Raw genomic sequence first — 15520 nt, 5'->3', positions numbered from 1 at the left:
TGTATTCCTTTTTTTTTGGGGGGGGAGGAATCCCTTTGTTATTTCTTTTATATATAGATAGATAGATAGATAGATAGATAGATAGATATGGAATAATATATATATGGCATAAAATTTTCTCTGATCAATTTTAATTATACCCAACAGATTTTGCTACTTAATGTTTTCTCGTTGCTTCTAGAAATTCTGCAATTTCAGTTTACATTTTCTTTTTGACACACAAGTTGTTTATTTAGAGTTTTTAATATCTAGACAAGAATTCTTTTGATTATGATTTTATTATTAATGTCTAGATTTTATTACCTTATGGTCAAAGATTCATGTTTGTGTTATTTCTGCTTTGTGGAATTTATTAAAACTTTTGTAATATATAAACAATTTTGAAGAATGTTCAGTGAGTACTTGAGAAGAATATATATTCTCTATTACTGAGGTATAAAACTAGAAAAAGAAATAGGAAGGGAGAACTATAAGATTTGTCTAATTAATTATACTCTATTTAGTTGCTCTATATCTGTCATTTTGTCAACTTGATCTATCTTAGACTGAGAGCTGTCTTAAATATTTGTCATTAATGTATTTCTATTTCTTCTTGCAGCTCCTGTAGTTACTGTTTTATAAAATTAGTTTGTATTATTTATCATACAGATATTTACTATTATATCTTCATTATAAATTGCGACCTTTATTGTTATAAAGTAATGTTCCTTATTCTGGTTAATGCTCTTAACTTGAACTCTAAATCTGATAGCAAGACTATAATCCTGCTGTTTTCTTTTTTTCTATCTGTCTGGTATATCTTTGCCCAAGTCTTTATGTTTAGCTTTTTTGAGTTACTTTATTTAAATGTGCCTATTCTTTACAGCATAGAGTGGGTTTTTTCTTTATGAGCTAATCAGAAAATCTTGAGAAAAATAAACTGCATTCATTTCTATGTTTTAATGGTCATATTATTTTATGTTATATTTATTGACCATATCATGTTCTATTGATTGTGGCCCTTTCTCTGTGTGGTCTGTTTTCTTTGGGGTTTTGTTTGTTTTGGTAGTTAGAATAGTCTGTATTTGTGTTGTAATATTTACCTTTATTCTGATACCTTTTTATAAGGCCCTGTTCACTTGCTAGCTTTAAGTGATACTCTGGCTCTCACCTTGTAACAAAGCAACAATTAATCCTTGTTCCCACCCTTTGTCCTACACTTATATCTACAATAAACTGTATAATGATTACTATCATTCCTTTTCTCCAGTCATTTCTTGGTTGAATTAAGGTTGGTTTAATTAAGTAGTACTTCAGGAAGGTTTCTTAGATACAGTATTCCCCAAGTTCTTGCATATTTTAAACTCATGTGTGTGTGTGTGTGTGTGTGTGTGTGTGTATTTGAAAGATAAGTTGGCTGGATATAAAATTGGCTCACCATTTCTTTGAGATTCTTTACAATACTACTTCACTGTTGTCTATGTATGTTGTTCCTGAAATGTGATATCAACTTGATATTTTTTTCCCATTGTAAGGAACTTATATTTTACCCAGTTTTTCCTTGATTTTTTTTAAGTCTAATGGCTAACTGGTATATATCTTGAAATTGACTGTTCTGGGACAATGTTCCAAATACATGGGGAGACATTTCAGCATATATAGTTATTTTATTTTTGGAATATAGTTTCAAGTATTAGTTCTATTGTTTTCTTCATTCATTCCACTTATACATGTACTGGATCATCTTTATCTTTTATATTAATGACTGTTTTTTGATTCTTTTCACCTTTTGTTTGTTTCATTTTGTTCTCTTGAGTATTGTCATGTTTTTTCTTAATGATGCCTATTATATTTTCAATTGAATCTATTTCCTCTTGGACAGCTCATAATTTAGTTTCAATTTAAAGAATTTTTTTTAATGTATTTTCTCATTTTGGTCAACTCTACTATCTTTCTGATTTTTATCTACTCAGAGCTTTTAAAATTTTTATTCAAAAAGTTGTTCTGTGTATATAGATACTTGTTTCAAAATATCTTGAGATTTCAATACACTTTTCTCATTTGGGTTTTTGTTTTAATTTTCTTCTGAGGGAGGATAGCAAACTATCATTAGCTGCATCATTTTAACTCTTGTTTCTTACTTCGTAATGTATGAATGCTATCTGCTATTTTCTATTGATTTTGAACTTTTTTTTTTCATAGACCAGCAGTAACAGTTTTATATAAGCATTAAGTTTTATATAAGCATACTACATTCTTAGTTCAGGAGCACCCTCTTCTGTTTCTTTTGTGAAGTACTGATTCTTTAGTGAAAGACTTTTTGCAGAGGGAGTAGTTGGTATGTCTTATGATCCTAGAATTATGTTTTGTTTCTGTGATGCATAATTTCTACTTCATGCTTTTTCTATCAAAACCAAATTTCTAAGGGTCGTTTCCTCCATTGATATTAGCTCTCTCCTCTTCTTTTGTTGTTTTTTGTAATTCTTTTAATGTTTATTTATTTTTGAGACAGAGAGGGAGAGAGAGAGAGAGAGACAGACAGACAGACAGAGACAGAGCACAACTAGAAGGGCAGAGAAAGAGGGAGACACAGAATCTGAAGTGGGATCCAGACTGTGAGCTGTCAGCCCAGAGCTCGACTCTGGCCTTGAACTCACAAACCAGGAGATCATGACCTAAGCAGAAGTCTGACAATTAAACCACTGAGCCACCCAGGCACCCCAGCTCCCTCTTCTACTTAAGCAGTGCCTTCCTAAGACTCCACTTCTCATTCTGCTCACTTCCAAACTCCCTGCACTTAATTCCCCAGAAGCTATGTTCTGATCAACAGGTCTGCTATCAGCATTTCACCACTCCAGATGGGAATTTATCTTTCTGAGGGTGATTTTGTCTTTTTGTTTTCACTCATGGCTCCTGGAGTGCTCTCTTTTTTACTGCACACTATCCACCTTTCTGATCTGGAATGGGCTTCTGAGCTGACTCTGCTGGTTTGAGGCATTTAAATCTCTACTTACATATAACTTTTGAGTTTACAGTATTTTCTTTCTTCTAATTATGCTGTAGATATGCATTATGGGTGGTTTTATTGCTCTCTTAGTGGATATTTATGGCTTTTCAGGGTAAATAGAGAGGTTAAAATTTACATGTCAGCCTTTACACTATAGAGGCCCAGTATCCTTCCATAAATAATTTTAAGTGGATGATGATGATAAATAGATAGATCGATGAATGGATTAACATAGACTTACAGAGGTTAAGAGGAAACTGGAGATGTATATTTCAAATCTTCAGCATATATTTGCTTCCTGAATCTTACTTTATAGCCAGACCTTCTCCAAAGCTCTAGGAACATACAGAAAAACACTAGGTTCATCACGTTATGAACTTCAAATGAATTTTGCAAACTTAAACCAAGTATGACTTTTTCTGAGTCTTTACCAGACAATATCCTTATTTTGTGCCATGCCTTTGAGCCTCCACTCCTTATCACTATCTCAAATAGATTACAGTACTCTGCCATCTTTAAGTTAACATTGCAAAAGTTTGCATCTGTATTTGCTAACTTTTTTCCAGGCAGAAAATGGCCCCTGAATGATCAAAATTTTATTGAGTGCACATTTCTTCATACATCAATATTAAATGAATTTTTTTAAAAACCAGAATGTATTCAGAATTTACTTTTATAATTACAAATGCATTTTTGAATACAGGAAGAGACAAAAATATAATAAAGTGTATTAATAAGAAAAATTCATCTTTTGTATATTTTATTCTGGCATAGTATCCTTCTCTTCCTTCTTTTTTCTCTTTAATTCTAAAAATGTATTTCTTATAAAAACTCATGCTGAGGACTCTTGTTTAAACTCACTTACACTCCTAATAACTACTAAAACCCCTAAGAACTACTTGGAAGCAGGTTATATCGCTTTTCCAGAAAAAATTTAATATCATTCCTAATTTGTATACTATGTATACAGAAAAAATGTAATAAAGATTGGAGGAAGGGGCTTAGTCAGTTAAGCATCTGACTCTTGATTTCAGTTCAAGTCATGATTTCATTCTTCATGGGATCAAGTCCTGCATTGGTCTCTGTGCTGACAGTATGGAGCCTGCTTGGGATTCTCTCTCTTCCTCTCTCTCTCTGCCCCTGCCCTGCTCATTCTCTCTCTCTCTAAAAATAAATAAGTAAATTTTTTAAAAAAGACTGGAGGAAAATATTTTAACATTAGTATTAGCTATTACCACATTGTTTGCTACGCACTGTATTATTTGAACTAAGGAAACTTTGTATGTTTCTTATGTTCTGTTGTAATGTTATTACCTCTAAAACACAACAGCAAGAGCCTAAATTAAAAAAAAAAAAGTTAGTCCGAAAATGTAATATAGAGTTAATGGAAATAGTTTCCCATTCTGGTCCTTTTCCTTGTTTCCAGTATTTTATTACTTTCTAAATTTGTCTGCCTTTCTGGCTTTGGAGAGAATTTTAAGCTACCCAGAAGGATGGGCCTTCATACAACCTTGTATGAATTAACATAACCATGTTGTGGCTCATACAGGACAGTGACCCCAGAAAAGGAACAAAGCCTGACTCCAGATTTTAAACTCATATTATTCAATCTGTATGTTCTAAGATTCAAGATGCAGTAACACTTCAACATAAATGTATTTACCTTGTTTCTCCAATGAGCAGAAAGATAGGCAACAGAAAAAAAAGGTAAAATAACAAAATTGAAAGTCTCTTTGAATTGTCTATTGAAAGAAATCAACATATTATAAAAGAATATAAATACAAAATCCTACATTCTTATTTTGTATAAAAAATTAACATCATTATCATATTGAACATTAGTGAAGTGTGGGTAGAGGTCCTCTGATAGTGAGAGTTGTAAAATAGCTTTTTTCGGTGTTTTTATCGAGAAGGTATTTTAGATTTCCAAAATTTGCAAAAAATACTATAATGTTCCCATGTATCTCTCACCTAGCTTTCCCCTAATGTTAACATCTGTCAGGAGTATAATTACTGAAGCCAGGAAATTAACATTAATGTAGACTATCAACTAATCTACAAATCTTACTTGAATTTTACCAGTCATCCTACTAATGTCCTTTTTCTGGTCTGGGACCCAATCCTACAATCCATTTAGTTTCCCTGTCTCAATAGTTTCCTTCACACTGTGACAGAACCTCAATCTATTTCTCTGTTTCATGACCTTGACACATTTGAAGAGTATTGACTGGTTATTTTATAGGGTGTCTCTCTATTTGATTTTGCCAGATGTGGCTTTGTATCTACCAAAAGGGCACAAGCCACAGCCATACCCTATTATTTTGTGAGTGGATTCTTCACCTGAGGGCAACCATTACATTGATCTTCCAAGTCAAGTCACTTGAATCTATTTTGAAGAAAATGAACTGGATTCATGAATCCTTTGGGAGATAGGTCACAGAATTGAAAAACTCAGAGATCAAGTAGTGATAGCAGTGCTTGAGATTAAAAAATAACATAGAGTCAAGTATGGGGTGACCTTTCCAGGACATATGCAAGATGAGCCAGAGAAGTAGACGGTAGAAAAGAAAGAAGGAGATGTACACAGTGGAATTGGAACTGAAAGAAAGAAAGAGAGACATAGAGAAAAGAGGCACAGTTTAAAAGACAAAGTGAGTGAGACAAACAGGACCTTTCTGAGATACCCTAAGGTTTTATATCCTAGCTAGCTTTTTTACATCTGTCCAGTATTTGAGTCCCATTTCCAAAAGAAATACTGTCCTTGGATTCTACAAGTTTTGCAGTTGCAGCCTGAAAACTGCTTCTTGTGTGCTAGCATAAAGGAGTCTTGGTTTTTTGGCAATGAAAATGGACATAACAAATAAATATAAACAAATAAATAAATTGGAGTAAAACAAATAAGCAAAAAATATATATCATGGTGGCTATGGCAGAATCCAGACATAACTGGATGCCCCTTTCATCTCTTGATCTTCTTACAGGCTAGACTTACTACAAGTTAATGTAGACCTTAACACAGACTTTTGCAGAGTGGATCATGATACGAATATCTAGTCACTGAATTTGCTCCATGGTTCCATGGCCTGAGGAAAATCTCAGTTAAAACAGTTTTTAATGCAGAATTAACCTTGTTGATCTCAAGTGTTTATTTTCCCTTGTTTCATTGTATATGTTATTCTTTCATTAGTGTGACCTTAATCATTCTCAAATGTGTCGGGTATTGTTGAATAGAGTACTCTAAATAACCCAGGACCCAAGAGCTCCAAGCTACATGCTTGCCTAATTGGGCAAACAGTACAAAATTGGAAATTCTTTTTCTCAATCATTAGCATAATTTTAAAGAGAAGCAATTCATTTTTAAAAACTAATTCACAAGTCCAAATAGCTCATTTTCACAGTGAAGGATGATTCTTAACTTTAACTTTTCATCATCTAGATACACACTATTCAGCTTATAATCCTAAGAAGTTTATTTTATGAGTTGTCTTTTTATGAGTGAAGAAAAACTTGTGTTTTTTCATTGACATTCTAGCCTAGACCTTTCTTTACTACTCAAGCAAATGTCATTAAGGGGAATGTACACATACATACATGTGCACACACACATGCACACACACACACTCATATACACACATACAGAGCATTTAAACATTGGTTGTAGATTTTTATACCCATTGTGCCACATTTATATATGAACTGATGAATGTATCTATTACTGAAGCCCTTGTAGATATTTAAAATAAAATGAATAATAGCTTTTATAACAGAGGGTTAGTGTATCATCTTGTCTCAAAATAAGTAAATGAAAAATTAATAAATTAATTAAAATGCAGGCTCTGGATTGGGACACAGGAGTTTAAAACTTGAACAATTAACTGTCAGAATCTTTTGGTATCTTCATTTCCTCTTCTTGTAATTGAGTGTGATAATAATGTACCTTACAAGTTAATTTTGAGGATTAAGTTATTTGTTTTTTATAATGTACATAAACAATGCCTAGCACATAGCATTTAGCTCTCATTATGTTTTTTTATCTCTTCTCACCTTGGGTCAAATGTGGTAAAAAATATATATTAAAAAAATGAGATTATAATTCATTTACCTGAAATAAAATGTTTAATAAAAATTACTTCCTCCCCCCAAAAAAATTGTGAGTCAAGAATCACTAATAATGAAAATACTTCAATTTTTAGAGTATAAATGTTTGTAATGTATAATTTTGTTTTTGAACGAATTAATAAGTTATTTTGGAAATGTAGAACAATCAAGCAAACAAACAAAATACATTGATATGTTAGGCAAAGCAAATCAGATTCCCTGTAAATTCTGATGAATACTTCATGATGGCAAGTGACGCAGGATACTAAATAAATAGTTCCAGAACCTTTGCATTGCAAATCTACAAAGATAAGGAATCAATTAACTCTGTACTTTGGGGATGCATTGCTTAGAATTAGTAACTTACTCAAAGAATGAGTCAAAGATAAGGAATAAGTGAAGAAACAGTTTACATTATACAATATAATTTTAAAAATTCGACCATCATATGCTTCCATATAACAATACCATTAAGACACAAAACTAGTATCCATAAAATTAAGCATGTTAGCTCTTTATATATTATTGAATGTGATTACTTTACATATTATTGTATTCATGAGCTAATAAACCTATTATAAATATGAATCCATGTATTCAGCCATATTAATAAATTGTCATAATATCAGTTGCTATCCTCTGTATATTCTTTTACTTTTGCTGCTTGTCAAGGGCACCCAGTAGATATCTGTCAAACAGATTCTTCTTTTTAATAGGCAAATTCTCCAATAGCTAGGGGGATTTGGTGAAAACCATCTGGACTGTTATTGTCCTTAATCTAAATTAAGTGTGTTTATGCTGTGCTAAACAGAGTGTCTAAATTGATATCTAAATTGGTTAAGATCACTGGAAGCAGAATACAAGGATTTTCAATTCTGAGTTCTTTAGGATAAATGAGTTAACACATGGTAAGTCCATCAGTACCTTGATTGTAGTGAATATTCAGTAATGCTATCATGATCATTTTGAAAAAAAATTTCTTAAGGTACTCCACAATTTAGTGTTATATATTCATTCAGATATGACTAATCTAAGAGATATAAATAAAGCATAGCTTAGACTTTATGTTAAAACAAGATAAAGAAACACTAGAAAAATATCTTCAGTATTTAAGTAGGCTCCAATGACAAAACCTAAGTGAAAACGCTGAGAAATTTACCAAATAAAATTTAAAACATCTATGTGTAAAAGAAAATGTTCAAAATTAAATCTAAACAAACTCAAAAACACATATGCAACATGTGACAAAGGATTAATATCCTTAATACATAAAAAACTCTTAGGGATTGACTTTTAAAAATGAGAAATGTGCAAAAGAAAACACAATTGCCTGAGGATAAACCTACAAAAACTGTTCTAACTAGCTAGCAACCCAAGGAAGGTAACTTAAACCAACCACAAGTTGCCATTTTAAAATCAGTGTGGTTGGTTTTTAAAATAATGATACACAATACTTTATCTGAATATCCAAAAATTCAAAAGCTCTTAAAACTCTTTTGTAACTCATTTGGCAGCAAAATGTGACCTGACCTGGACACTCTGGAAACAAAACAGTGCTCACTGATATGAAGTAGTCCTTATGTGTGCCTCTTGGTACAGATCACATAATTTTGGCTGCATAAATGCTCATGTATTTGATTAAAAACTGCTTCCCCAGACTCTGCTTGGAGTGTTATGGGACAGAAGACATTTGCATCGTGTTAACGTCTGAAAATCAGAAAACTTCTTAATTCTAAAACCTAACTGTCCATAAAAGTTTTGGATGAAGAATCGTGGACCTGCATTTGATTCGATAGTACAGAAAAACAAAATTATTCATACACCCCCAGTGAGATTATAAATTGTTCTATCTCATGAGTAGCACAGTGCTAATCTGTCAATTTAGATCAAAGGCCATAAAAGGGTAGATGCCCTTTAATCCAAAATTCCACCTATAGGAATTTATTATGACTAAGTTACCGGGAAAATGATGGAAGACTTAGGTTTAGTGAGTCCAACACAGGTGACATATAACAGGTAAAAACCGGAAAGTCCCAAATGTTCAATAACAGAAGAGGTAGTGTTGTACAGACCCTAGCCATACTGCAGACCACCACCTGCCACTAAAAGTGGCATTCTGCAGTAATGCTCATTCACATTGAAGATGCCCTTGATACTCTGTCAAGTAGGAATAACAGGTTATGAAAATGATGTGCACTCTGTGATCTGATCTCTGAAAAAATGAGTCACAAATACCTACGTATGAAAATAGTTAAAGGATATCCACCAAAATATTAGCAGTGATTATCTCTGGATGGCAACACTGCAGATAATTCTAATTTTCTGTTTATAACTGTGCCGTGCTTACAGTGAACATGTGTTATTACTGTAATAACAAAACTTTTAAATTTCATTTAAACATACCATTGAAAGCATGCCAATATATCTTCCTTAGCTTCTAAGTGCTATGCGTGTATAATTAATATCTACAAAGAAAAATATAATACTCTTCATATTTATAGGTGTTAATAATCATAAAGGCTCCAATGTATTTGGAAAACAGTGTCATAAAATAAATCTTGTTTTCAAATAGCATGTTTTTGCCTATAGAAGCATGTACAGTATTATTGATATTTTTAAATGTGTATATTAAAATTAACCATAAAGAATAGAAAATATGAATCATATTGCCAAGGAAAGGGGGTTCAAAATTTTAGACTTTGAAAACCATGCCCAGAGAGTATATTGGCAGCATTCAAAATCTGGCCTGTGTGGAGAGAACAGCCAGCTAACCATCTTGAATTGTGGAATGTCAACTGAGAACTTATAATGCCTTTGTTTCAGTCATCAGAAACTATTTGCTATCCTCAGAAAGGTATTTTGAAAATATGATCTTTATCCTGAAATGCTCCTTTTAACAATACAAATAAATAAGAAAATGGTATGCACTGTCAGGAAAGCAGTCTGCCTTCTGTATTGCCCTGAGTGGTGATAACGTGATGACGTGCCATCCTACCGCTTGGCGTGGCATCAACAGCTAGCCCCAGCAGTATATCTGCAGAGAAGAGAGCTCTGTGTTTTAACTGCCAATTTTCAAGTCAGTGCTTCTTATAGTTCCTACAATACGTGTCAGAATGTTAGTGCTGACTCTGAATGCTTTCCTCCACTTTGGTAGACTGCTTCTGCAATACGTGAACAATTAAATTATATTACTTTTTATTAGAAATTGTGATATCTGTTGCTTATTTACTGAAAGAAATAACTCTTTATTTTTCAGAGCTTCCATATGGCTGGGAAAAAATTGATGATCCCATATATGGCACTTATTATGTTGAGTAAGTCTTTAAGTTTGCTATTAACTTGTTATTAACATGTTGTGAAATTGTGTTAGTATTTCATTTCTTGAGCATGTGTGGCTAACAGCCCTTTTGTTTCTCTTTCATCTTACTTTGAAATATCCACAAAGACTCAAGCATCACCAGCTAGCTGTATTTTCCTTCTCCAGCTGGCTAATTTGTCATTCTTTTCCTTTGACTCATGATTCTGAAACACCAATTGGAAAAGTGTTTCACACTGTCCTCTAAGTGAGTGATAATTAAAGTTATCAAAGTAAGTGCCCTTCATTTTGCAATCAAAATGTTGGGAGCTGGTTAGTTGTGCAAAAGAGATTTTCTATTAAAATAGATTTTGAAACCAATTAAATAAAGCAGCCGTATTTTCCAGCTGAAGGATGAAATAAAATTTAGAATTTTTTTTTCTCTTTTAAGGCCCCATTTCCAATTAATAGTATTCTTTCTGCAGATTGGACTTTTATGTTGTCTAATGGAGGTTGCATTGCTTTAATGTATAGTATATGTACATGTATAATGTAATGTATATGTATGGTATAATATGAGTTACCCCTCCATACATTGTTTTATTTCAAATAAAGCCCCTATTAGGGCTTTATATATATTAAGGAAAATCAAGTAATATTCATAACTTCCAAAAGTTAAATATGCAACTTACTTTTCTAGAACCCCCTCTTCTGGTAGAGAATTTTTTTTATTCTTTCTAGTGTGTAACGTTGTTAATGTTCTTGGGTGAATAGCAAAGCCTACATGTTGCTTATGAGAAGTTTACTACCCAAGAGATGCAAGGACTGAAAAACTAGAGGTGTTCACATTATTTATCAAGATCTAACTCTGTTTTCTCTAATCACATTCTTTTTAACAATAATAATCTAGATGGTGAAGGGTTAGTGATCAATGGCATTATTGCTAAATTGTTCTGGTAATAATATTCAGTTACTAAGCTTTTTTTTTTTTTTTTTTTTTTTTTTTTTTAGTTACTAAGCTTTTACTAAGTGTCAAGCCCTTCTTTGTGCTGGGGAGGTGATGATGAGTAAGATCTGTAAGCTTCCTGCCCTTGAGTATCTCCTTCATCTTCATCTAGAAAACCCCCAAATTTGGCATCACTGTCAGTCATTTCAAGTCAAGATGAATTCACCTCATTTACCACGTGCCATTTTCTTACATAATATCTAGTGCTCTAATGTCAGGGGATACTCAATAGATGCAAAAAGTAAAATGAATTCCTGGAGGTATCACTAATTGCAAAAATAAAGGGACATCACTTGCGTATACTTATAAGCCTCCCCCTTAGTTCTACTATATTGTTAATCAATTAAGATACACATATTTTAATAATAATATAGCTGCAGCTTCTGGATTAATTTATCAACATTATAGGTCTCCAATAAATGCTAGCTGGTCTTAATTCACTAAATCTGAATCCAAGATATTACATCTGAAATCCAAGATAACTCCATGTAAGGAAAGAAAACTGAGGTATGTGACAAACCAGATCTCATGTTTAATACACTTCCTTACAGAATTCATTGAATAAGAATTTTTTTCTTTAGTCCAAATATTAGCAAACTCCAGTAAGAACCAGATAGCAATTTTTTTTTTTTTTGCGGGGGGGGGGGGCATATGACTTCTGTCATAACTATTCTGCTCTGCCACTGTAGCTTGAACGCAACCATAGGCAACACTTAAATGAAGGGGTATAGCTATCATCCAATAAAACTTTATTTACAAAAATAGGCAGCTGGCCAAATTTGTCCTGCTGGACATAGTTTTCTGGCCCCCACCCTGTTCTAATTCTTCAGGTTGTTCTCCCATGCCTTCAACTGCTTGCAAGCTGGCTTCAATGTGGAAAATAATACTTAACTCAAACTTTTCTTCCCTGTCTTAATTGTCTGTCATAGAGGTGAGACACCCAACACATCAGAAAGTAATGCTTCCTACCTTCTTAATCATTGAAGTTCGTGTTGTTCAAGTAAAGATCTGCTGTGGTAGACCCCTTGTAATTAATTATTGAATTGGACACTAGCTGTAACCCTAAAAGACAATTGTCCTAATTACCTTTATACTCCAAATGATTGTCTTTTCTTATTTGCTTTTGCTTAAATTATATTTCTGTCTATATGTCTCCACTTAATTTTTCATGTATCACCACCATAGTCAGAAAATTATTCATAATTTACCCTGTCACATCTTATATCATTAGATCAGACCACCATATTTAGTAGTTTTGGATTTCAAGTGAACGTGACATCATACACACAGGTCTTAGTGAGTCAGATTGTTTTAACTTCCTTTAGGTTGCATCCAGTTCTACCACTTGTCATGGCTTTTTCCCCATTACATGATTCCGTGACACATACCAACACCAATTAGTAGATGTGTGGGGTGTATCTGACCAACCAGAAAATTGAGACAGATAATTCAAATCTGAAGATAATTTTTAAGTATAATTATATACCAATATTTCTTAGAAATGTCCTTTGAAAAAAATTATCAAAATAATTAAAATACCGCCATTTATCCTATATAATATAAACATTACTTAAAATCAGGGATATCTCCTGTCACAACAAAGACAACTTGTCCATTTTAACTGGAATATATCTATTTATGTGGTTTGTTTTAACTGTTCCAAAAAAATGTGAATTGCATCACTATTACACTGTTATTTTCACAAGGTATGTATTGGTTCTAAAGTAGTCTTATTGGTGGAAACTGTATGAAGTGGAAACACTGCATATTGAGTGTAGTGGTTATTCATCACTTTCAGCCCATAAAGTATTTCTGTTGAATAAAGGCCACCTAATTTCATACAGTTATACCAAAAAATAATAAATGTCTAATTTAAGTTGTTATGTCAACTTTTCATTACAGATTATCATTATATATAAGATACAATATACCTAGATTAAGACACTGTTTATAATTGTAGTGATAACATTGGTATCAATATCTTGGAATCATATACATTTGTAACATTAATATTCAGCTAATGAAACAGAGCAAGATGGTCTTCGTTGTAAATCTGTAGTCCAGAAAATGTTGATTCACGAATTCTATTAATAATGATGGACAGCGGGTTTTCTGTAGAGCTATCATTTTTTTGGTGTTTAATTACACACTCACACAATTAGAGGTATGGTTACAAAATATGACAAACATTCCACCTTCCCACCTAGTGGCCAAAAAAGCCTGTGCAGGGACACTAGAAGTCTAACTTAGCAGCCTGTCACTCTGTTCAAATAGACCAGTGTCTGGGAGCAGAAGTTTCAGAGTGGACCCTCTGTCGTCAGCAGGGCATGTTGGATTGAAATGAGCCTGTGCCTCTGGCCCAGTTACACAAGCACTCATACTCCTTGTCAGCCTCAGACAAGCAGATAGCAATTCCAGCGATCTATAGGAGGAAAGTGTTCATACAACTCGAAACTGAAAAACCTGAATTGAATAGGTTTTGACCACTATTACCGATTTTACCCTTCTATGCCACAATTCTGTCCTGTGCAAAATCACTTTTAAGATTTTAGGTTTATTATATTCAAAAGTCAGAAAAATTATCACCACCATCATCCTTACCATATCATCAGGATAGTTGACATTAATGAGTGCCTAGTATGTGCCATGAACTGGGTTAAGTGCTCAACAGCCTTTATTTACCACATTTATAATTCTCACTATAGTGATAAGGAGGTAGATTGTCTGAAGTGTAGAGATAGGAAAATCCCAGCTGATGAAGTTATGTAACTTAACCAGTATCACACATTATTGAGAGGAATGGCTGTAATTTAGACCCAGGCACTCTGACTGTAGAGCCTAGACTCCAAGCTTTTGCTCGAAATGCATCCCATAAATTTAGCATAAGCCTGTAATGGTCTGAACAAGCCTCTGAAACTCATCACTAAGAAGAATGAGGGGTCCCTAGAGAACATCTCCCTGGCCCACCTCTAGTACAGGTTCACAGTGAAAGGAAGGTGTCCAACAAGGGGAGGTCATGTCGCACACAGCCTGCGAGACGTTTTTTTTTTACATTTTTTAAAGTTCATTTATTTATTTTGAGAGAGAGAAAGCACATGCATAAGCAGAGAAGGGGCAGAGAGAGAGGGAGAGAGAATCCCAAGCAGGCTCCTCGCCATCTGCACAGAGCCCAACTCAGGGCTCGATCCCAGGAACCTGAGCCGAGATCAAGAGCTGCACACTTAACCAACTGAGCCACCCAGGCATCCTGAGACCATCTCCTGACCCAAGCATTCTGAGCCTTTAGCTCCATTAGCAATGACTTGAGAGTGACTCTGGACAAGGTGACCACCAGGACTAAGATTTGTAAGACCTGAAAGAAGAAGAGTTCATATTGTGTGGACCTTAACATGGGATGTTGGCACTAGTTTGGAGCAGCAGAGGCAGCCACACAGCTCTGCATTTTAGAGAACAATGGGCCCTACTCAACATCTTCCCTTATTTCATCTGTAGACAGGGCAGATGGACCAAGTTTCTATTCTATGGAGCAGCAGGCAGAAGTTAGCCCAATTTCTTCTGACAGACACCAAATCCATGATAGCACAGTACTTAGCAATGTATTAAGAAGGCCTACAGTTGCTAACTAGAAATGTAACTGTCACTGTTCATACAGAAGAGAAAAAAAAATTTCAATGAGAAAAGTGCAAAATATAGAGTTGAACAGCTGTGACTTTTGTACAAATGTGGTTTTTTTCTCCTCTTTTGTGAAATTATGTCTGCTGGGTACATTTTGGTTTCAATGGCAGTTATACAATTTGCTTAACTAGCTAGTCCAGAAGACACAATTTCCTGGAACAGCTTTCAGGCAAAGCTGCCTCCTCTGTCACAGACGGAGAAGCACACCATATAACCACAGTTAAAATGATAGTGGGGACTGACAGATGTGATTTTCATGTAAAGGTTTTATAAGTTTTTCATGTGATGTCACGCATCTGCTACCATAAAATGTTACTTGTACACAATTCCAGAAAGTCTGAAAGATACTGCATAATATCCTCAATGTAACATTAAATGTAAAAGGAAAATCACATTCATTTCATGGTTAATGGTGAGTATTCGTCATGATGTTGCAAGTTGGAAAGCGGTTAGGGAGGAT

At 33.8% G+C, this 15520-nt stretch overlaps 1 protein-coding gene across 6 annotated transcripts in view; it reads left to right on the top strand.

Moving 5' to 3' along the window:
* MAGI2 (membrane associated guanylate kinase, WW and PDZ domain containing 2) overlaps positions 1-15520 on the top strand; it is a 1340829-nt gene that overhangs the window by 1001418 nt on the left and 323891 nt on the right. For all 6 annotated transcript variants that reach the window (XM_078442525.2, XM_078442526.2, XM_078442524.2 and 3 more), the window contains exon 7: positions 10341-10398. In XM_078442525.2, coding sequence (XP_078298651.1) covers positions 10341-10398 — 58 coding nt within the window. The remainder of the gene's footprint in view (positions 1-10340; positions 10399-15520) is intronic.

Source organism: Panthera onca, chromosome A2, assembly GCF_046562875.1.
Source record: "Panthera onca isolate mPanOnc1 chromosome A2, mPanOnc1 haplotype 2, whole genome shotgun sequence".
Lineage (NCBI taxonomy): Eukaryota > Metazoa > Chordata > Mammalia > Carnivora > Felidae > Panthera > Panthera onca.
The sequence above is the reverse complement of the archived record's forward strand: the minus strand, read 5'-3'. Positions and strand labels throughout refer to the sequence as shown.